This window comes from Carcharhinus amblyrhynchos, unplaced genomic scaffold (genome assembly GCF_965287045.1).
Source record: "Carcharhinus amblyrhynchos unplaced genomic scaffold, sCarAmb.v2.hapA scaffold_45, whole genome shotgun sequence".
NCBI lineage: Eukaryota > Metazoa > Chordata > Chondrichthyes > Carcharhiniformes > Carcharhinidae > Carcharhinus > Carcharhinus amblyrhynchos.
The window spans coordinates 904,413-928,460 of NW_027649786.1; the positions used below are offsets into that span (position 1 = coordinate 904,413).

The following is a 24,048-nucleotide window of genomic DNA, read 5'->3' on the forward strand; positions in this document are numbered from 1 at the left end:
CAGGATGACACCTCACTTTCAGGTATGCCTGGAGCTGCGACAGGCAGGTTGATGAGGGTGAGGTTAATAAGTTTTTCCCTTTTGTTGGTTCCCTCACCACCTGTCCCAGTCTAGCAGCTTTGCCCCTTAGGACCAGGCTAGCCTGGACTGTGGTGGTACCACAGAGCCACTTGGTGATGGACATTGAAGAGCCCACCCAGAGTACATTTTGCCCCTTGCCACTTTCAGTGCTACCCCAAGTGGTGTTCAACATGGGGGAGTACTGATTCACCAGCTGAGAGGGGTGGGCTGGGGTGGTACATTTGGAGCACAAGTTTCCTTGCACAAGAGATTTTCTTTCCTGTGTGTGACCTGATGCTATGAGACTACATGGGGCTCAGAGTCAATGTTGAGGATTGTCAGTGCAAATTCCTCCTGAATGTGTTACCTTTGCCGGGTCTGTCCTGCCAGTGGAACAGGACATATCCAGGGATGGGGATTGTATTTTAAATTAATTTATGGGAAGAGGACGTCACTGGCTGGGACAACATTTGTGGCCCATCCTTAACTGCCCTTGAACTGAGTGGCTTGCTTGGCCATTTTGGAGAGGCAGTTAAGAGTCAACTACATTGCTATGGCTCTGAAGTCACATGTAGGCCAGAGCGGGTAAGGACGGCAGATCTCTTTCCCTTAAGGACAGGAGTGAACCAAATGGGTTTTTCCAAGAATCGACAATGATTTCATGGTCATCGTTAGACTTTTAATTCCAGATTTTTTGTTTGAATTTAAATATCACTCTCTGCCATGGTTTGAACCCAGATCCCCCTGGGTTTCTGGATTACCAGTCCTGTGATAATGTCACTATACCACTGCCTCCCCAGTGTCTGGGACATTGTCAGTAACGTATGGTTCCATAAGTATGACTGTTGCTTGACCAGTCTGTGAGACAGCTCTCGCAATTCTCACACTAATCCCAGATGTTTGTGAGGACTTTGCAGGGTTGACAGTGTTATCATTTCTGGTTCTGGTGCCCAGTCGATGCTGGGTAATCCGTCCAGTTTCAAAGCTTTGAAACTTTTTTTTAAGCAGTTTTATCTAACAGAGCGGTTTGCTCGCCTACTTCAGAGGGCAGGGTAGTTACAGGTCAGCGGAGTGAGAAGGGAGCAGAGTGAGCTGTAAGGGCTTTGGCTCACAGGGCTTGGGCGAAAAGGGCAAGGTAAGTTTAAATTCTTTGGGTTTAGAATACACTCGGTGACTGAGATGGAGGGAAATGTGATGTGCTGTTTCTGTATGATGTGGGAGCTGGTGGACCCCAAGGTCCTTCCCAGTGACCATGTCTGCAGTAAGTGCTGGTTGCTTGAAGAGCTCCAGCTCAAAGTAGACAAGCTGAACTCTGAGCTTCAGACACTGAGGCTCATCAGGGAGGGGGAGTGTAACCTGGATAATGGGTTACAAGAGAAAGTCTCACCCTCTAAACTGATAAACTCTGAGAGTCAGGAACAAGAGGGGGTTGCTGAAGGGAGGGAGGGGGGTTGCTGAGGGGAGGAAGGAGGGGGGGACCCAAAAGCCTCAGCCCCTGAATCTGCACAACAGGTTTGAGATTCTTGCTCCCAGTGTGGACAAGAATGAGGACTGCAAGGTGGACGAGCAAACTGCCCACGGTACAGTGGTGCAGACAGAGGTCAAAGCAGAAGAAGTAAAGAGGAATTAGTGGTAATTGGGGATAGTGTAGTTAGGAGCATAGACACAGTCCTTTGTGACAATGATAAAGAATACCGAAGGGTGTGTTGTCTGCCTGGTGCTCGGGTCCAGGATGTCTCAGCTGGGCTGCAGAAGAACCTGGAGTGGGAGGGTGAGAATCCGGTCATCATGGTTCATGTGGGTGCCAATGACACAGGCAAAATAGGAACTAAGGATCTGCAGAGGGAGTATGATAATCTGGGAACCAAATTAAAAAGCAGAACCGACAAGGTGGTTATCTGTGGATTACTACCTGAACCACGCACAAATTGGCGCAGGGTAAATAGGATTAAGGAGATGAATGTGTGGCTCAAGGATTGGTTTGGGAGGAATGGGTTTGAATTTAGGGGGCTTTGGCACCAGTATTGGGGCAGATGGGACCTGTTCAGATGGGATGGTCTTCGTCCGAATCATGCTGGGACCAGAGTCTTGGCAAATCGTATAACTAGGACTGTAGATAGGGCTTTAAACTAATTGGGGGAGGTGGCGGGGCGGGAGGGGGGAATTACAAAATCTAAAGGGGAGGGTACGGGAGCAGGTAAATGTTGAGGATGTTCCGCTAATTAAAGGAGTAGGGGGCATGAGAGAGAGGTTAGTAACGTTTCTATAAATAAGGTTCAGATAAAGGCTGGTATAAAGACACTTTACCTGAATGCACGAAGCATTCAGAACAAAGTCAATGAGCTGATGGCGCAAATCAGCACAAATGGATATGAGCTAGTGGCCATTACGGAAACGTGGTTGCAGGGTGACAGGGACTGGGAACTGAATATCCAGGGGTATCAGGTGTTTAGGAAGGATAGACGGGAGGAAAAAGCGGGTGGGGTAGCTCTGTTAATAAAGGATAATATCAGGGCGGTAGTAAGAGAAGATATCGGCTCCAAAGAGCAAAATGTGGAATCGTTGTGGGTGGAGATAAGGGATAGTAAGGGGAGGAAGACACTGGTGGGTGTGGTCTATAGGCCCCCAAATAACAACTTTGAGGTGGAGCGGGCTATAAACAAACAAATAATTGATGCGTGCAGAAACAGAGCGGCTATAATTTAGGGGGATTTTAATCTGCATATTGATTGGATGACCCAAGTTGGATGCGGTGGGCTTGAGGAAGAGTCCTTGGAACGCTGTGGGGATAATTTCCTTGAACAGTTTGTCACGGAACCTACGAGGGAGTGAGCTATCTTAGATCTGGTACTGTGTAACGAGGCAGGTAGAATTAGGGATCTTCTTGTGAGGGATCCTCTTGGGACGAGTGATCATAGTATGGTTGAATTTCTGATGCAGATGGAGGATGAGAAAGTAGGATCCCGAACCTGTGTCCTCTGTTTGAACAGAGGGGAATATGATAGGATGAGAGCGGAATTGGTGAATGTAGATTGGGGGCACAGATTGGTTGGTAGGACGGCTGTGGAACAGGGGAGGATTTTTAAGGAGATCTTTTTCGGTTCTCAGCAGAAATATATTCAGATGGTAAAGAAGGACTGGAGGAGAAGGGATAACCAGCCGTGGTTATCGAAGGAAATAAAGGAGAGCATTAAATTAAAAGCCAATGCGTACAGAGCGGCTAAAAATAGTGGGCAATTAGAAGATTGGGAAAGATTTAAAAAACAACAAAGAATGACTAAGAAAGCGATAAAGAAAGGAAAGATAGAATATGAAGCTAAACTAGCTCTAAATATAAAAAAAAAGTGAAAGTTTTTACAAATATATAAAGAGGAGGAGACTGGCTAGAGTGAATGTTGGACCCTTGGAGGACAAGAGGGGGGGATTTAGCGGTGGGTGATGAGGAAATGGCTGAGGCTTTAAATAAGTTTTTTTGTGTCGGTCTTCACGGAGGAGGACACAAATAGCTTGCCGGATATTAAAGGATGGTAGGAGATAAGGTCCTTAATGTGATTACTGTCACTAGAGAGGTAGTGCTTGATAGACGAATGGGACTGAAGGTAGACAAGTCCCCGGGACCGGATGGAATGCATCCCAGGGTTCTGAAAGAAATGGCAGAGGTGATACGGACGCATTAGTAACTATTCACTGGACTCCGGGGAAGTACAGTAAAAAGTCTGACAACACCAGGTTTTAGTCCAACCTATTTATTTGATAATATTCTCACAAGCTTTCGAGGGGACAGCCTCTTCGTCAGGTGAATGGAGAGTTCCCAGTCCAACGCCAGTCCAACGCCGGCATACCCACATCATGACTCCGGGGAAGTGCCAGAAGATTGGAAAATGGCTAATGTTACGCTGCTGTTTAAAAAAAGGTAGCAGACAAAAGGCAGGGAATTATAGGCTGGTTAGTTTAATGTCCGTAGTTGGAAAAATGCTAGAATCCGTCATCAAAGAAGAAATAGCGAGGCACCTAGAAAAGAACAGTTTGATCAAGCAGACGCAGCACGGATTCGTGAAGGGGAAGTCGTGTTTAACGAATTTATTGGATTTCTATGAGGATGTGACTAGTGCAGTAGACAGAGGGGAACTGGTGGATGTGGTGTTTTTAGATTTCCAAAAGGCGTTTGTTGAGGTGCGTCACAAAAGTTGCTGCAAAAGGTTAGGGTGCAGGGAGTTGGGGGTAAGGTGTTAGCGTGGATAGAGGATTGGCTGTCTAATAGAAAGCAGAGAGTTGGAATCAATGGGTGCTATTCTGGTTGGCAGTTGGTGACTAGTGGAGTGCTGCAGGGTTTGGTGCTGGGGCCTCAACTGTTTACCATTTACATAGATGATCTGGAGGAGGGGGCTGAGTGTAGGGGAACGAAATTTGCTGATGGCACGAAGATGAGTGGAAAAGCAAATTGCGTGGAAGCGCGGAAAGTCTGCAGAAAGATCTGGATAGGCTGAGCGAGTGGGCGAGGACCTGGCAGATGGAGTATAATGTTAGCAAGTGTGAGGTTATCCACTTTGGTAGAAATAATAGGAGGAGGGATTACTATTTAAAGGGTGAAAAGCTGCAGCATGCTACGGTGCAGAGGGACCTGGGGGTCCTTGTGCATGAATCGCAAAAACCCAGTCTGCAGGTGCAGCAGGTGATCAAGAAGGCGAATGGAATGTTGGCCTTTATAGCAAGGGGGATAGAATATAAAAGTAGAGAGGTCTTGCTGCAACTGTACAGGGTACTGGTGAGGCCACAACTGGAGTACTGTGTGCAGTTTTGGTCGCTGCACTTGTGGAAGGATATATTGGCCTTGGAGGGAGTGCAGAGAAGGTTCACTGGGCTGATACCGGAGATGACGGGGTTAGCTTATGAGGAGAGATTGAATAGACTGGGTCTGTACTCGTTGGAGTTTAGAAGGCTGAGGGGGGATCTTATAGAGACATATAAGATAATCAAGGGGATGGATAGGGTAGAGGTAGAGAGATTCTTCCCACTTAGAAAGGATAGCAGAACTAGAGGGCACAGCCTCAAAATAAGCGGGGGCAGGCGGGGGAGCAGTTTAGAACAGAGTTGAGGAGGAACTTCTTCACTCAAAGGGTGGTGAGTCTCTGGAATTCTCTGCCCATTGAAGTGGTGCAGGCTACCTCGCTGAATATATTTAAGTCTCGGGTAGATAGGTTTCTGATAGACAAGGGAATTAAGGGTTATGGGGAGAAAGCGGGAAAGTGGAACTGATCCACTTCAGATCAGCCATGATCTTGTTGAATGGCGGAGCAGGCTCAAGGGCTAGATGGCCTACTCCTGCTCCTATTTCTTATGTTCTATAAAATAAAAAACAGAAAAATACAGAGAAAAGCAAAGGATCACAATATGCTTCAAAATGTTGGTAAATGTAATGGAATGGTGTTCTGAACAAACAAACATACGGATTAGGAACAGGAGGCCATTCAGCCCCTCGAACTTGCTCTGCTATTCAATAAGATCATTGTTGATCTGATTATGGTCTCAGCTCCACATTCCTGCCCACCCACCCCCGATAATCTTTGTTAGTTTTGCTTTGCTGAGTTACAGAGAGAGATTAAATGGGTTAGGACTTTATTCCCTAGAGCATAGAAGAATGAGGGGAGATTTGATAGAGGTGTATAAGATTTTGATGGGTGTAGACAGACTGAATGCAAACAGGCTTTTTCCACTGAGGCTGGGGGAGCTAAAAACCAGAGGGCATAGATTAAGGGTGAAAGGAGAAAAGTTTAAAGGGAATATTAGTGGGGGCTTCTTCACGCAGAGAGTGGTGGGAGTGTGGAATGAGCTGCCGGATAAAGTAAATGCGGGGTTACTTTTAACATTCAAGAAAAACTTGGACAGGTACATGGATGAGAGGGGTGTGGAGGGATATGGTCCAAGTGCAGGTCAGTGGAACTTGGCAAAAAAATGGTTCGGCACAGACAAGAAGGGCCAAAAAGGTCTGTTTCTGAGCTGTAAATTTTCTATGGTTCTTTGGTTCTAGTGAAGAATCTAACATTGCCTTAAAAATATTCAATGATCTTGTCTCTTCTGCATTCTGGGGGAGAGAAAATAACTCCTCATTCTGGTTGAAATGGGAAACCCCCTATTTTTAAACTGTGTCACCGAGTTCCAGTCTCTCCCACAAGGGGAAACATCCTTTCAGCATCCACCCTGTTTCCTTTAAATTACAACATTGGACATGGAAGCTGCATCATTCAGAACAAGTTAATGTCTGTCCCACTGCTCTCCCATTGTAACTAATTCTTTTTCAATTTCATATGGGAGAGAATTCAAACAAACTAAAATGTGGAATCAGACCTCAAAACAACAATTAAAAGTTCTGAAATTCAATGCAAAATGAATTTCACTTGTTTGGTCACACTGAAACTGTGGCCTTTATGTTCGATCTTTACTGAAGACAATTTTCCAGCCTTTTTTTTTATTGATTTGTGGGTCATGGGCATCGCTGGCTGGCCAGCATTTATTGACCATCTGTATATAAAAGCAAATTACTGTGGATGCTGGAATCTGAAAACCAAAAAAGAAAATGCTGGAAAATCTCAGCAGGTCAGGAAGCATATGTAAGGAGTATAGATGCTGCCAGACCTGCTGAGATTTTCCAGCATTTTCTCTTTTGGTTCCATTGTCCATCTCTAGTTGCCTTGAGAAGGTGGTGGTGAGCTGCCTTCTTGAATTGCTGCAGTCCATGTTCTGTGGGTTGCCGTTCGGGAGGGAATTCCAGGATTTTGACCCAATGACATATTTCCAAGTCAGGATGGTAAGTGGCTTAGAGGGGAACTTGCATGTGGTGGTGTTCCCATTTATCTACTACCCTTGTCCTTCTAGATGGAAGTGGTCGTGGGTTTGGAAGGTGCTGTCTAAAGATCTTTGGTGAATTTCTGCAATGCATCTTGTAGATAGTACACACTGATGTTACTGAGCATCAGTGGTAGAGGGATTGAATGTTAGTAAATGTGGTGCCAATCAAGCAGGCTGCTTTGTCCTGGATGATGTCAAGCTATTTGAGTGTTGTTGGAACTGGCCATCCTTGCAAGTGGGGAGTGTTCCATCACACTCCTGAGTTGTGCCTTGTAGATGGTGGATATGCACTGGGGAGTCAGGAGGTGAGTTACTCACCGCAGTATTCCGAGCCTCTGACCTGCTGTTGTAGCCATTGTATTTATGTGGTGAGTCCAGTTCAGTTTCTGTCAATGGTAACCCCAAGGATGTTGACAGTAGGGGTTTCAGTGATGGTTACACCATTGAATGTCAAGGGGCAGTGGTTAGAGTGTCTTTTATTGGTGGTGATCATTGCCTGGCATTTGTGTGGCACTTACTTGCCATTTACCAGCCCAAGCCCAGATCTTGTCGCATTTGAACATGGTCTGCTTCAGTATCTGGGGAGTCACGAATGGTGCTGAACATTGTGAAAGATTGGCAAACATCCCTACTTCTGATCTTATGATGTAGGGAAGGTAATTGATGAAGAAGCTGAAGATTGTTGGGCCTGGTCTGGTTTATTTTTTAAGCTGTCAGTTTTTTGAAACAGTTTCAGGTTTTGTATTGATTTATTCTTTCTTATTGTGTTTTACAATAATAAAGGTCTTACCTTCACATTCACAAATTCGCTTCCACTCTGAAAATACAAACAAATTAGACAGGAATTAATTCACTCTGTCCGAAATGTTCTTTCTCTCAGTCTTTCTCCATGACTTAATCTGTAAATAACGTCATAGCAAGTGTTTTACAGACATTTTAAATGCAATTGATACAGGAACACAAGAAATAGGAGCAGGACTAGACCAGATGGCCTGTTGAAACTGCTCTGCCATTCAGTATGATCACGGATAGTCTTAGGTTTTGAAATCCATTATCCCCTCCTCTCCATACTCCTTAATTCCCTGAGAAACTATAAATCTATCTATCCCAGTCTAAAAAGTTCTCAAATGAAGCACTACAACCTCTGGGATTGAGAATTACAAAGATTCAGAACTCTTTGAGTGAAGAAATTTCTTCTCATCTCAGTCCTAAATGATCGGCCCCTTATCCTGAGACTGTGCCCCTTCATTTTTGTTTCCGCTGGTTGCGGAATCTATCTCTCAGTATCCACCCTATCAAATCCCTTCAGAATTCTGTAGGTCCTCCTCATGGACCTCCTGTGGCTTTACTCATTTTAAAGTGGAAGTTAGGTTTGCCCAGATGGCCCCATGAGGGGCCAAACACAAGAGTTTTGCCTGATGGGAGTGTCGGTCACAGATTCTTCCATAAATGAAACTTCATTGACAAATTGTGGGCAGCTTGTGTCCAAATTTCACCATCAGCCCATTCAGCTCGGCAGTGCTCCCGTGCCTGAGCTCTGAATGTGAGAATCTGAAATATACTGTTCAGAATGACAGGTGAAATAGACTGTGTAAATATAACACCGAGGCCTTGTGAGGAAAACTGTTCACTTGTTGGAGTGAGGAGGTTTCTGAGTGTTGGGAGCATTCGGGTTAACCCAATGCAGAGTCAGTATCTGATAGTATTCGGGATTGCTCGGATGTGTCTGTGTTCAGTCACAGCGTCTTGTCAGAGTTTAGTTGAACCAATCTTAAAGGATTCTCAGGATCAGCCTGAATAGTTTTGGAGTCCGAATTAGACCTGTCATTGGAGTTAGCAGGAAATAGTTACACAATAGCTCCTAAAACATAGATGAAACAAGGCACAGGTCTGCTCTTGTTTCAATGTTTTGTTGGATATCCTATTGTAGTTTCTGTACCAGAGGAGACTCCCTGATAAATCAGGATAGCTGCCTGTGTTAAGAAATATCTGAGCTTAGCTGACAGAGTCAATGCACTATCACCATCCAGAGAATCTGGAAGTAAATGTGTTTGACAGTAAATATCCTCAGGAAATGAGTCTAACCAACACGGCACTAATCCATCAATCCCACCCTCCCAGAGGGAGAAATACTCAAAGGGTGTAATTCAACCCCATGATATTGTATCCTGGTCTTGAGGTGCTTGAAGCTGATCATTTATTACTCAATGTTTTAAGGCAGAAATGTAAAGACAAGAACAACTAATAATGTCAAATCGGTTTGCGGAGGTGGGGGGGAGTGGGGGGGAATGGGGGGTGTTGAGGGAGCTCTGAGGACGTAACAAGGTTGTGGACACAAGGTATCGATGAAAACTGGTGGCGTAATTCTCACCTCCAAACTAGTCTGAAACTTCCGCACCTTCCCACTGTGTTAACAGATCCCAGCAATCTCCATAACAATGACTACTCTGAACATTGTCAAATCTCCTCCCAGTCTCGCGAATGTCATAGCATCTTTTCTGTAGCTTCTCGTTACCCACCCCCAAACTTCCAGAACCTGGAACTGTCTCAGTGATCACAGATCCCTAGTCCCCAGGCAAAGAATACAGCAAGACACAGACTTCCATCCCAAATCCTTGGACCCCACTCCTTGACCCTTCATCACGGGTCTTGTCATTATTCTCAGAACATTCCTTGGAACTTTTCAAAATTCTGCATCTGGAGACTGGATCCCATGCTGTCCCAGACACTCTCCTTAGTGCCCTCCAACCCAGTGATACCTCAATGCCAATTAGTCATTGTCCCTGGTATTATTTGACAAAACACCTTGATCCTATTACAGTTCTGAATAACAATGATAAGCCCTCGGAGATTTGTTAATTAATACATAACAGTTTATGTAAAATACTTTCATTTCTGATTCAACAAGAAGCTTCCACTGATCTATAAAATAAAAGGGAATTTAGTAAAATATTTTACTTGTCTGATTAAATGTTGTCCCATTCCTCAGATTTATAATGCTTTGAATACTGTTTTCAATCAAAGTCAAACCTTATAATAATTTCTGAGCAATTGTACAAGGCAAGGTAAAGTCACCATGTCTCAGATGACCAGAGCCTCAAATGGGAGTGCTGACTGGTGGTGAGTTTAGCCTGAGGATAGCCGTACCTCAGGTGAGGGGTAAGGTTGAGAAGGCAGACCTTCATGAATAACCTCAGCCAGTACGGACAGTGAACCCACACTGTTGGCCTTGTTCTGTGTCATGAACCAGCCATCCAGCCAACTGAGCTAAACTACCTTTATTCAGTACTTTTGATATCCTCAAGATGTCCCTGAATGTTTTACTGATAATTTATGCACAGAAATGTTCCACAAATAACAATCAATAATTAAGATCGTCAGACTTTTGAATGGACCTACCTTATATTAAGTTGATCTTTCTCTACACCCTAGCTATGACTGTACCACCACATTCTGCACTCTCTCCTTCTCTATGAGCCATATGCTTTGTCTGTATAGTGCACAAGGAATAATACTTTTCACTGTAAACTAATACATGTGACAGTAATAAATCAAAGATGATATAGTTTAGTGATGTTGCTTCAGAATTAACTATTGACCAAGACATTGAGCAGAAACGCTCCATTCCTTTCCAAAATAGTGCTTGATCTATTTAGCACTCACCCGAGAGGGTGGATGGAGCCTCAGTTAAACATCTGAAAAGGATGGATTCTCAGACAGTGCATGTGCATGTGTATAAAGTAGAAAACAAAGGTTTTGTAGCCATTTTTGCATATTGATGCTGAAGGAAGTATATTTTAGTCATATTTCTTGTGCAGGGTTTGTTCCAATCATTCAGAGCCATTTTATCTGGATCCAGCAGCACTATATTGATATTGCAGCAGCATAATTGATCTTAATTGCTACAATCTTTGTTCTAATCTAGACTAATGCAGGGTTCTGTTATTTTGTGTTTTCCGCTGAGATAATTCTGAGTAGAGCTTGATTGACAGGAAAGATCTTATGACTGGGTACAGCTAGGTTTTCAGAGAACTCAAGGCAGTCTACATTTTGGAATCTTTAGAGAGAGATCACTTTCTCTGTATCTCTTGCTCTCTGAGGTCTGGAGACCGGAATCTGCTAAGAAATTAATCTCTTTCTCTGAGATTCTACTGTCTGTGGTGGAGCTTTGTCTGAAAGTTGCTACATGAGAATTATAAGACAGAAGTTTGTCTGGATCACTCTGCATAAGTGGCAAAAGGCTAGAAATCTAGTACCTATATACATAGCTTTGGTTTCAGTGCTAACTCGTTCTAAAGAAGGGATTTATGCCTATGTGGGAAATTGTTAAATTGGAACAAAATAGATAGCTAGCAGTAAAGAATTATACTTTGTCATGTTTTGGTATTTTAATTTGTAAAAGTTATGCTAATTCCCTTTGTTATGTTCCAACTGTGTTCTTAACTAAAGTTTGATAAAAGCTTACTAGTGGATCACTTGAATCATACCTGGTGTGAAGCATCCTATGCTCACCCTAATACTAAAATCAAATGTAAAAGATAGGGCCTCGGCTAATTTCATAAAATGCCTTGGAGTTTCTGATCTGGTCTTTAACACTGGGCGAGTTGATGATTCCTTTGAGATATTCCTTTGTTATATGTTGTAAAGAAATGCATCTTTGTGTGGTTGGTCACTTGGTGTGCTGTGACATCACCAGAGTTATTTTCAACATTGTTGAAAAAAAAATTGTCAGCAGATGAAAGAGAACATTTACTTACCACTTTGAAATTGGACAGACTTCCAGGCTGTGGGGCCCTTGCACATGATGGGCTGCAGCAACAGAGGCACTCAAAGAGAGAGAGTCTCTGTACTCTTAAAGGGGAGTTACTACTCCAAAAAAAGGAATAATTATAAGCAAAACCTTCTTTGCTTAGTGAAGTGGAGATTTATTGCCTAAAGGAAGCAGTTGAAATTTTCTAAAAAACTACAAGTCCAACAAAAAAAGTGTGAGGAAGTCAAAGAAAGTACAATTTAATAACCAGTAACTGCAATGGTGGGCAAAGGCCAAAGGGTACATAGAGGCTTTCGAAGAAAATGCGGAAACATGGATTGCTTACAAAGAGAGATTTCAAATTTATCAAGCTATTGGATGAACTTAAAGTAGTCATTTTCCTATGTGTAGTAGCATGTAAACCCTTTACATTTTGAGAAGCCTACAGAAAAATCTTACAAGGAACTGACCAAGATTCTCAAAAGTAATTTTTCATCTAAATCACTAATAATTGCTGAGAGATTCCAATTTCATTGATGCAGCCAAGAAGGCGGCAAAAAATACTGCAATTCATTGTAGCTCTGAGAAAGTTAATGAAGAATTGCAAGGTTGGCTCGACCCTCAAAGACACTGTTGTGAGACAGACTTGTTTGTGGACTTTGAAATGAAACAATTCAAAGTGATTGCTCATCAAAGGTTCTTTAACAGTAAAGCTTGCTGTTGAGATTACATTGTCCATGGAATTGGCCATGAAAGAAACTTCCCAAATTGGAGCCAAAATGCACAAGATGGAAATGGACAAGAAGAAATGTCTTAAAATGCAGGGATGCCATAGGTGTGCTCGGGCAGGACACTTGTCACATGAATGTTGGAGTAGAGAAAATAGATGCAAAAACTGTGGCATGCAATGAAGATATTTTGGACATAACAGACTTCTCAAACCTCAAAGGTGTGCAAATGCAAGAACATATCAAGATCCAAAAACATAGGTCTACAAAATATTTGATCAGGACAAAAATTTCCAAGATGATACAAGATTAGAAAAGATCCAAGAACTTAAATTAGGTGCCCAATCCACAAAAGGTATTTGTAAAGGCTCTGGGTTTATCCATAGTTAAACAGAAAAGAAGATGGAAATAGATATGGGAGCTGCTGTAACACTTCTCCCAGAAAGCACATACAATCACAAGCTTAAACATTTACCACTAAAACCTTTAAATACAATTCATCCTGAGGAGGTAGTTCCACCGTAGGGATATATCATGGTTCAACTAGAAGCTAAAGGTCAATCAGCAGAATTACCCCTGCATATGGGAAATTCCCAGCACTCTTTGGAAGAGCATGGTTACACAAAATCAAACGAAACTGGACGTTGACAGCAAGAACACACTACAAAAACTTCTGGAGAACTATAGGAAGATATTTGAGAATACCTGAGGATCAATGACTGAGAGTGGAAGCAAAGCTCAAAATCAAACCTGATAGCAACCCTAAATGCTTCAAGGTAAGACCTGTGCCTTATACAATTAAACTGAAGGCAGAAGTGGAACCAAAAAATAGATCAAGGACAGAGTGATTGAACCTGTAACAATGAAAACCCAAATCACCCAGTCATTAAATCGGAGGATTCTGTATGAATCAATGGGGACTTTAAGGTGACGATAAGTCCAGTACTGTGTGTTGATCAGTATCCCTTACCACTAACCAAACACTTATTCTCTGGACTGGCTGGTGGTTAGCTGTTGAGTAAGACAGATTGTGCCAAGCATGCCTCCAGACGAGGGTGGTAACTGAGTCTCAATGATTGTTACCCACAAGGGATTATTCCAGTATAAGCACCTACCATTCAGAATAACATCAGCACCAGCCATATTCCAGAGATCAATGGACTAAATCTTAAGTGACCGCAACGGTCTCCAGAATTATTTGGATGACATTCTACTCACATGTAGGACTGAACAAGAACATTCACAAATCTTAGAGGAAATACTGGAGCGTCTTGGGTGGCGTGGAACAGTGGTTAGCACTGCTGCCTTATAGCGCCAGGAACCCGGGTTCGATTCCCAACTGGGTGACTGTGCGGAGTCTGCATGTTCTCTTCTGGGTTCTCTGGTTTCTTCTCACAGTCCGAAAGATGTGCTGGTTCGGTGCATTGGCCATGCTAAATTCTCCCTCAGTGTACCTGAACAGGCGCTGGATTATGGCGAATAGGGGATTTCCACAGTAACTTCATTACAGTGTTAATGTAAGCCTACTTGTGACACTAATAAATAAACTTAAACTATCTCCGCCTAAAGAAAGAAAAATGTGAATATTTCAAATCATCTATCAGTTATTTTGGTCAGGTAATAGACACAGATGGCCTCCACAAAGAAGCTAAGAAAATGACAGTGATGCTCGATGTGCCAAGACCACAGAACATGTCACAGTTGTGATCATTTTAAGGACTAACCAATTATTGCAGAAATTTCATCCCAAACCTTGCAATAGCACCAAAGCCACTTCATAATTTATTGTGTGCTAACCAGCAATGCAATTGATAAAGAAATGTGAAAGTGCATACAAAGGATTAAAGGATGCTCATGCAAACAACAATATTGGTTCACTGTAACCCAGAGTTGAATATTTAACCAGCTTGTGAAGAGAAAGAGGTTGGTAAAGACAAATGTAGGTCCCCTACAGGCAGAAACAGGGGAATGTATAATAGGGGACAAAGAAATGGCTGAGTCACTGAATCCATACTTTGTTTCTGTCATAAGAACATAAGAACATAAGAAATAGGAGCAGGAGTAGGCCATCTAGCCCTTCGAGCCTGCCCCGCCATTCAATAAGATCATGGCTGATCTGTTGTGGCTCAGTTCCACTTTCCCGCCCTCTCCCCATAACCCTTAATCCCCTCTCTTATCAAAAACCCATCAACCCGCTTCTTAAAAATATTTAGCGAGGCAGCCTCCACCACTTCAACGGGCAGAGAATTCCAGAGATTCACCACCCTTTGAGTGAAGAAGTTCCTCCTCAACTCCGTTCTAAACCGCCTCCCCTTTATCTTGAGGCTGTGCCCCCTAGTCCTACTGTCTTTTTTGAGCGGGAAGAGTCTCTCCACCTCTATCCTATCCATCCCATTCATCATCTTATACGTCTCAATGAGATCTCCCCTCATTCTTCTAAACTCTAACGAGTACAAGCCTAGTTTATTCAGCCTCTCCTCATAGCTCAATCCCCTCAACTCCGGTATCAGCCTAGTAAACCTCCTCTGCACTCCCTCCAGGGCCAAAATATCCTTGCGCAGGTGCGGCGCCCAAAACTGCACACAGTACTCCAGCTGCGGTCTCACCAATGCCCTATACAGCTGCAGCAAGACCTCCCTACTTTTATATTCAATCCCCCTCGCTATGAAGGCCAGCATCCCATTCGCCTTCCTGACCACCTGCTGCACCTGCAAGCTGGGTTTTTGCGACTCATGCACAAGGACCCCGAGGTCCCTCTGCACCGTCGCCTGCTGCAGTTTTTCGCCACGTAAGTAATAGTCCTTCCTACCATTCTTCCTACCAAAGTGGACCACCTCACACTTGCCAACATTAAATTCCATTTGCCATTTCCTGGCCCATTCGCCCAGCCTATCTAGAATCTTCTGCAGACTCTCCACAAAAGAGGACACAAATCAGATCCAGACACATCGGAGAATGCAAAATTTAGTAGAGAAGTAGTGCTGGGAAAATTGATGGGATTAAAAGCAGATAAATCCCCAGAACCTGATAATCTACATCCCAGAGTACTTAAGGAAGTGGCTCTAGAAATAGTGGATGCATTGGTGATTATCTTCCAGGAATGTATAGACTCTGGAACAGTCCCTGCAGATTGGAGGGTAGCTAATGTTACTCCAATATTCAAAAAGGGAAGTAGAGAGAAAACAGGGAATTATAGGCCAGTAAGCTTAACATCAGTAGTGAGGAAAATTCTCAAATCCATTTCAAGGACTCTATAGCGGAGCATTTAGAAAGCAGTGGCAGGATCAGACAGAGGATGGATTTATAAAGAGGAATGTCATGCTTGACAAATCTGTTGCAATTCTTTGAAGATGTAACCAGTAGAGTTGACAAGAGGGAGCCAGTTGATATAGTATATTTGGACTTTCAGAAAGAGTTTGACAAAGTCCTGCATAAGAGATTATTGTGCAAGATAAAAGCGCATGGGACTGGGGGAAGTATATTGAGATGGACTGAAAACTGGTTGGCAGAGAGGAAACAAAGAGTAGGAATTAATGTGTGCTTTTCAAATTGACAGGCAGTAACTAATGGGGTGCCACAGGGATCGGTGCTGGGACCCCAGCTATTCACAATATATATTAATGATTTGGATGAGGGAACAAAATGTAACATCTCAAAGTTTGCAGATGATACCAAGTTGGGTGGGAGAGTGAACTGTGACGAGGATGCAGAGACCCTTCAGAATGATCTGGACAGGTTGGGTGAGTGGATAAATCAGTGGCAGATGCAGTATAATTTGGATAAGTGTGAGGTTATTTGCTCTGGAAGCAAAAACAGATTACTACCTGAATGGCTGGGTCCTGGGTGTCCTTGTGCACCAGTCACTGAAGATAAGCATGCAAATGCAGCAGGCAGTAAAGAAGGGAAATTGTATGTTGGCCTTCATTGAGAGAAGTTTCGAGTACAGGAGCAGGGATGTGTTGTTGCAGCTATACGGGGCCTTGGCGAAGTCATACCTAGACTATTGTGTGCAGTTTTGGTCTCCTTTCCTGAGGAAGGAGGTTCTTGCTCTCGAGGGAGTGCAGCAAAGGTTTACAGGCTGATTCTGGCGATGGCAGAACTGATGTATGAGGAGAGATTGACTAGATTAGGATTGTTTCCGCTGGAGTTCAGAGGAATGAACGGGTATCTCAGAGAATTATAAAATTCTAACAGGACTAGAAAGGGTAGATGCAGGAAGGATGTTCCCAATGGTGGGGGAGTCCAGAACCAGGGGGGTCACAGTCTGAGGATTCAGGTAGACCATTTAGGATGGCAGCGAGGAGACATTTCTGCACCAAAGAGTGATGAACCTGTGGAATTTATTACCACAGGAAGTAGTTGATGCCAAAACACTGAATGTATTCAAGAGGTGGCACTAAGGGTGAATGGGATCAAAGGTTATAGGGAAAAAGCAGGATTAGGCTAAAGAGTTGGACGATTCGCCATGATCGTAATGAATGGCGGAGCAGGCTCGAAGGGCCAAATGGCCTCTCCTACTCCTACCTTCTATGTTTCTATGTGATGCACCACCCTACGGGGTGGGGACTACTGCATCTCACATTATGGCCACTGAGGAGGCATTGTCAATAGCATTTGTATCAGGAACGTTATTAAGCACAGAACGAAATTTTGCACAACTTGAGAAAGAATCCCTTATTTTTGGCATTAAACAATTTCACCAGTACCTGTCTGGCCAACAAGTTACTTCATTAACTGACCCCAGGATATTGACAACTATTTTTGCTCCATTCCATTATTACCCACAAGTTGTCTATAATGTTGGGCATTGATACTATCAGCGCATAATTACAAAATCAAGTATTAGAGATCAGAACAGCAAGCTAATGTATTTCCACGACAAGACAAAACCAAAACCAAGAGACAGCTACATCAGCAAATTTTATTTCTCCCAGGTAGAGAATGTCCCAGTTGCAAAGGCACACAAGGAATAACCTGGTAATTAGTAGGGTCATAGACATGATATTAAGAGGAACGTCACTGAACAAACAAAAGAAGAATCCTGAATTCAGTCCTTATATACTGAAAGAACTTGAATTAACTGTCCAAAATGGAGTATTGCTATCAGGGAGATATCCCTCCGTGCTTACAAAGCTGAATCCAGGAAAAGTGCAGATGAAAGAGTTAGCACAAGTTTATTTTTAGTGGTTGGGCTTTACTCACAAATAGAAGAAAAAGTGGGGCAATGTCAGTCATGCACTAGAATATGGAATACTCCACCTCTTACAACCGTTTCTCCCATGGGACAGGCTAAAACAACCTTGATAGAGGAAATATATCACTCCGTGGGATCCACTGAAGGCTACATTTTACTTGTCCTGGTGGATCTGCATTCAAAGCAGCCCAAATGCAGGAAAATGAAATCCATCATGATGGAAAGAACCATATAGAGGTTGAGTGCATTGTTAGCAAGATTTGGAAACCGAACAACTAGTCAGTGATAATGAGACACATTTCACATCCCAGGAATTTGTGGATTACCTGAAGGTAATGGTATGCAACACATATCATCCATCCACTCACGGATTGGCAGAAAGGCTAGTACACTCACTGGATTCTTTCATGTCATGTTTCAAAGAAGAAGGTCCATTATCCATGAGAGGAAACAAGCTTCTCATGTCCCATTGGAACACAGCTCATCTCACCACACAAAATTCACCAGAAATTCCTGAGAAGGAAACTGAGAACTGGATTTGATCTACTGATTCTACAGGAATAGAGCAACAACAAGCACAAGTTATTCACTGTGAACAAACATCAAAACAAAATGTTTATAATTTTAAAACAAGGAGAAGAAACAAGGTCCTTGTGCATGAGTCGCAAAAACCCAGCCTGCAGGTGCAGCAGGTGGTCAGGAAGGCGAATGGGATGCTGGCCTTCATAGCGAGGGGGAGTGAATATAAAAGTAGGGAGGTCTTGCTGCAGCTGTATAGGGCATTGGTGAGGCCGCAGCTGGAGTACTGTGTGCAGTTTTGGGCGCCGCACCTGCGCAAGGATATTTTGGCCCTGGAGGGAGTGCAGAGGAGGTTTACTAGGCTGATACCGGAGTTGAGGGGATTGAGCTATGAGGAGAGGCTGAATAAACTAGGCTTGTACTCGTTAGAGTTTAGAAGAATGAGGGGAGATCTCATTGAGACGTATAAGATGATGAATGGGATGGATAGGATAGAGGTGGAGAGACTCTTCCCGCTCAAAAAAGACAGTAGGACTAGGGGGCACAGCCTCAAGATAAAGGGGAGGCGGTTTAGAACGGAGTTGAGGAGGAACTTCTTCACTCAAAGGGTGGTGAATCTCTGGAATTCTCTGCCCGTTGAAGTGGTGGAGGCTGCCTCGCTAAATATTTTTAAGAAGCGGATTGATGGGTTCTTGATAAGAGAGGGGATTAAGGGTTATGGGGAGAGGGCGGGAAAGTGGAACTGAGCCACAACAGATCAGCCATGATCTTATTGAATGGCGGGGCAGGCTCGAAGGGCTAGATGGCCTACTCCTGCTCCTATTTCTTATATTCTTATGTTCTTAAACTACTTGGCAAGTGAGAAGTAGCACCTGCAATCATCCCAGCGAAGACAGGGCTGATTTCTTATTCAATGCAATTTGATGATGAGAGAATATGACGGAGACACACAAATCTAATCCTCGATTCAATAAGTGAATTAGCGGAGACGGTATCAGTACGTCAGAAACCCAAGGTTGAGAAATTTCTGAACCAAAGATTACTACAGAACCAAGTTCAGATTCTACTCCAGTAGAACAGCCAAAATCTCTGGAAGCAACTTCACAAGATGAAGTACCTGATAATTGAGAGGAACAGACCAGCGAAGATGTCAAAGATCAGATTCCAGAATGTTGTATCTCACCAAAGTGGAATCAATGCCCACCAAAAAGACTCTCAGATTAATTGTACGTATGTAGACAATAGCACTTGGCAACGTTCATCGGCGATTATCATTAACGTTTAAAAGTTTGTTGTCGGACTAGTGAAGTAAAGGGTGAGGGATGTTATGTATTGTAAAGCAATTCATCTGTGTCATGGGTCACATGATATCACCAGAGTCATTCACAGGTTCTTATCTCTGTGTTAGACTTCATCCTGGCAATGGCTCTTAAAATAAATCTGCATTGAACTGGTTCAAAACCCACATTGTGGCATCTTATCACCTTTTAGTACTGTCAGTCAAAACATCTGACATAGAACTCTTTTTCTTCTGTTTTCCACAGAAAACCTTTCTAAATTTACTAACAATTCCAACAGGGTTCCACAGCACAATGGACAGAGTTCACTGTAAAATGGATATATTTAATTTACAACAGGAGTAATTTGTCTGTGTGGTTGCACTCTAAAATCAAAATGCTCTGCATCAAGTCCAAAGATCAGTAAAGTCAAGAGGACAGGTAGATAATGTGATTAAGAAGGCATATGGGATACTTCCCTTTATTATCTGAGGCACAGAATATAAGAGCAATATGATAGAGCTGTATAAAACACTGGTTAGGCCATAGCTAGAGTACGGTGTACAGTTCTGGCCACCTTACTAGAGGAAGGATTTGATTTCACTGGAGAGGGTGCAGAGAAGATTCACCAGGATGTTGCCTGGGCTGGAGCATTTCAGCTATGAAGAGGGGCTGGATAGGCTGTGGTTGTTTTCCTTAGAGCAAAGTGGGGGACCTTATCGAGGTGTACAAAATTATGAGGGATATCGATAGGGTAGATACAAAATAGATAGGACAATGCTTTTCCCCTCAGTAAAGGGGTTAGTAACAAGGGGGCATAGATAAGGTAAGGAGCTGGAGATTTAGAGGAGATTGGAGGGAAAGCTTTTCACCCAGAGGGTGTTGGGAATCTGGAACCTGAAACAGTGGAAGAAGCGGGACCCCTTAACATTTAGATGAGCTCTTGAAACATCTTAGCTTACAAGGCTACGGACCAAGTGTTGGATAATGGGATTCGGACAGATTGGTATTTGATGGCTGGCAGAGACCCAAATGGGCCGAAGGGCCTCTTTCTGTGCTGTAAAACTTGAGGACATAATCTAGAGCATAATCCAAGTTGAAATTTCACTGCAGTGTTGATGCAGCATTACATTTTTGGAAATACCAGCTTTTAGATGAGATTTTATGCCAACCACAAAAAGCTGGCATTTCCAAATTCAACTGTGGCAAATGTGGAATTCATTTCCACAATGTAGTTCAGACTAAAACATTGCCTGATTTCAAGAAGAAATTAGATATAGCTCTTGGAGTTAAAGGGATCGAGGGATATGGGGGGAAAGTTGGGCGGGGGAATCAGGATATTGGATTTGATGATCAGCCACGATCATAACAAATGGCAGAGCAGGCTCGAAGGGCTGAATGGCCTACGCTTGCTTCTAGTTTCTATAACAGATTCCATGGTACTATTCAAAGAACGGCAGGGGAGTTCTGCCAGTGTTCTGGAAAATATTTATTTATCTCTCAATCAGCACCAGTAAAAACAGATTAACCAGACATTACCGCATTGCTTTTTGTGGGACCATGACATCAAAAAATTGGATGGGATTCTCTGGCCTCCCTGTCAGAGCAGGAGCTGCTGTGCCATTTGCCGGCAGTGGGATCTTCTGGTTCTGCTGCTGTCGATGGTATTTCCCACTGAATCCATCCCACACTGCCGGGAAACCCATGGCAGGGGTGCACTGTCTGCGGGACCGTATGATCCCACCAACATAAACGGCCGGAGAATTCAGCCATTGTCTGTCATGATTACACACACATGGAGTGTTTCGGGATGTGTTGTGGACATACAAGATCCTGCATAAATAGAAGTACTTTCTCTACTTTATAAACTCACTAAACATTAGAAAAAAGGCAGTGCAGCTGTAAAGAAGATTGAATCAAAAGGTATTCAATAATTAAATTGCATTACAGCAATCTGAATACTTGTTACAATGGGTGGCCCAATACATTCTCCTTTAAACCTGGGATCTGGCGGAGATTTTCAGCTGGATAAGTCATGGCACAAATCAATCCCGGCCTCCCAGACAGCCTATCTCTGCATCAGGTCCAAAGATGTGCGGGTTAGGTTGACTGGCCATGCTAAGAAATTGCCCCTTAGTGTCCAGGGATGCATAGGTTAGAGGGATTAGTGGATATAATATGTAGGGATATGGGGGTAGGGCCTGGGTGGGATTGTGTTCTGTGCAGACTCGATGGGCCGAAGGGCCTCTTTCTGCACTGTAGGGTTCTATGGTTCTATGCTGAGCAGATGCCATCTCCCTGGCGCTACACTCAATCCTGGAACAACTAGATAACAAAAAGCACCCATGTCAGGTTCCTTTTTGGAGACTACAGCTCAGTCTTTAACACCATTATTCCTACGGGGCTCATCTCCAAACTCCATGGCCTGGTGCTCGGCTCCTCCACCTGCGACTGGATCCTAGACTTCCTAACCTACAGATCACAATCAGTAAGGGTAGGCAATAACAGCTCCTCCACAATCATCCTCAACACCGGTCCCCCACAAGGCTATGTCCTCAGCCCCTTACTATACTCCTTATATATCTTTGCCTGAATGGCCAAATTCCCCATCAACTCAATTTTCAAGTTTGCTGATGAAACCACTGTTATGGGTTGGATCTTAAACAATGATGAGACACAGTACGAGAAAGAGATAGAGAATTTGACGAACTGGTGCAACGACAATAATTTCTCCCTCAATGTCAACAAAACAAAAGGAGAACAAAGGGAAAGGTCATCAACAACCTGTCCTGGTCCCTCCACACCAATGCTATAGTTAAGAAAGCCCACCAACGCCTCTCCTTCTCAAGATGCAAAGAAATTTGGCATGTCAGCTACGACTCTCACTAACTTTTACAGATGCACCATTAAAAGCATTCTTTCTGGTTGTTTCACAGCTTGGTACGGCTCCTGCTCTGCACAAGACTGCAAAAAAACTATAAAGGGTTGTGAACATAAGAACATAAGAAATAGGAGCAGGAGTAGGCCATCTAGCCCTTCGAGCCTGCCCCGCCATTCAATAAGATCATGGCTGATCTGTCATGTCTCAGTTCCACAAAGCCCAATCTATCACGCAAACCAGCCTCTCATCCATTGACTCTGTCTACACTTCCCGTTGCCTTGGCAAAGCAGTCAGCAGAATCAAGGACTCCACACACCCCAGAGATATTCCCTTCCACCTTCTTTTGTCGAGAAAAAGATACAAAAGTCTGAGTCACGTACCAACCGACTCAAGAACAGCTTCTTTCCTGCTGCCATCAGACTTTTGACTGGACCTACCTTGTATTAAATTGATCTTTCTCTACACCCTAGCTATGACTGTAGCGCTACATTCTGCTGCTCTCCTTTCCTTGATGTACGGTATGCTTTGTCTGTGTGGTGCACAAGAAACAATAATTTTCACTGCATACTAATACATGTGACAATAATAAATCAAATCAAATCAGATTAATGATGTAATTCTCCATCCTCTGCTGGGCTAACATGGGCCTGTGTGAAACAATGTTGGGCCAAACTCTATCTTGTGTCTAGTGTGTGTACAATATTATGTACCCACAGGTTTTCACAAATTATATTATCAATGTAATTCAGAATGGTCAAAACAATTCAGTCTGTGGGAAACACAGATATGAAGTTAGTGAGCACCGTGCTTTTATATGGTTAGATCAGAATCATACACATTTTTCTTATTGTCTGTTTGGTCTTTCTGATGCACAAGATCCTGGAAATTGCTGTCCAATATATTTCAAACAAATGTCAATCATTATTGAAATGTTCGTTAAGATTTGTAAGGTGAATAGTTTGTTCAGCTTTGAGTTAAAACAGTCATATCATCATTATGTATAATTAGCTAATCCTAACAGATAAATATCAATATATTTAATTAAACTTGCAATTCACCCAAAACAAATATACTTTGCAAAATGTGAATATTTCAACATTGAACTCTTACCAAGTTCGACAATAAAGTTCCAAAGTTCGAGCTCTGTAAAAAAAATAAGAAAACCATTATTTTGAATGATAGAAACAAACTTCATTAATCAAAAGCAAAGTACTGCAGACGCTGGAAACCAGAAATAAAAACAGAAACTGCTGCAAATACTCAGCAAGTCAGGTGGAGTCTGGAGAAAGAAACACGTTGATGTCCTTTCATCAGAGCTGGAAATAATACAGATTTAACAGGTTTTAAACAGAGACAGAGAAAGGGCGCAGGGAGGAAAGAACCAAATTCAAGTGAGGGTAACAGGTCTGAATAAACTTCAGTTTTGGTGAAATTATATAAACTCCAGACAAGTTCTTTACAGGATAGATAGATGGATATTATGGAGTATCAGAAAATCAAAGGCATGATGTGTGCATTGACCCTATCCCCCTATAGGTAAAGACTATGGGCAAATCCCAGACCCAAAGAATCTAATACCAGAGCTGAGGTGGTACATCTTGTAGTTAACAGGGAAATAAACAGCAAAATAGATGAAGAGCTAATTAATACTTTTGGGAGTTTCAGGAATAGAAAAGATTAATAGGTAACAGCAGTAATAATACATGACAATTTAAAGTGTTCACAACTATTTCCCTAGTCTTTATTCTATTCTAAAACCAGAAGACACTTTACTTGATGTCATGTTCTGAATA

The 24,048-nt window shown here is 42.9% G+C and overlaps 1 protein-coding gene across 1 annotated transcript in view; it reads right to left on the reverse strand.

Moving 5' to 3' along the window:
- The window catches only part of LOC145337233 (butyrophilin subfamily 1 member A1-like), a 77,758-nt gene that overhangs the window by 13,688 nt on the left and 40,022 nt on the right, over positions 1-24,048 (reverse strand). The window contains exons 6-7 of the mRNA XM_080182024.1: positions 23,366-23,398; positions 7,697-7,723 (exon numbers count right to left, since the gene is read on the reverse strand). Of these exons, the coding sequence (XP_080038150.1) occupies positions 7,697-7,723; positions 23,366-23,398 (60 nt within the window). The remainder of the gene's footprint in view (positions 1-7,696; positions 7,724-23,365; positions 23,399-24,048) is intronic.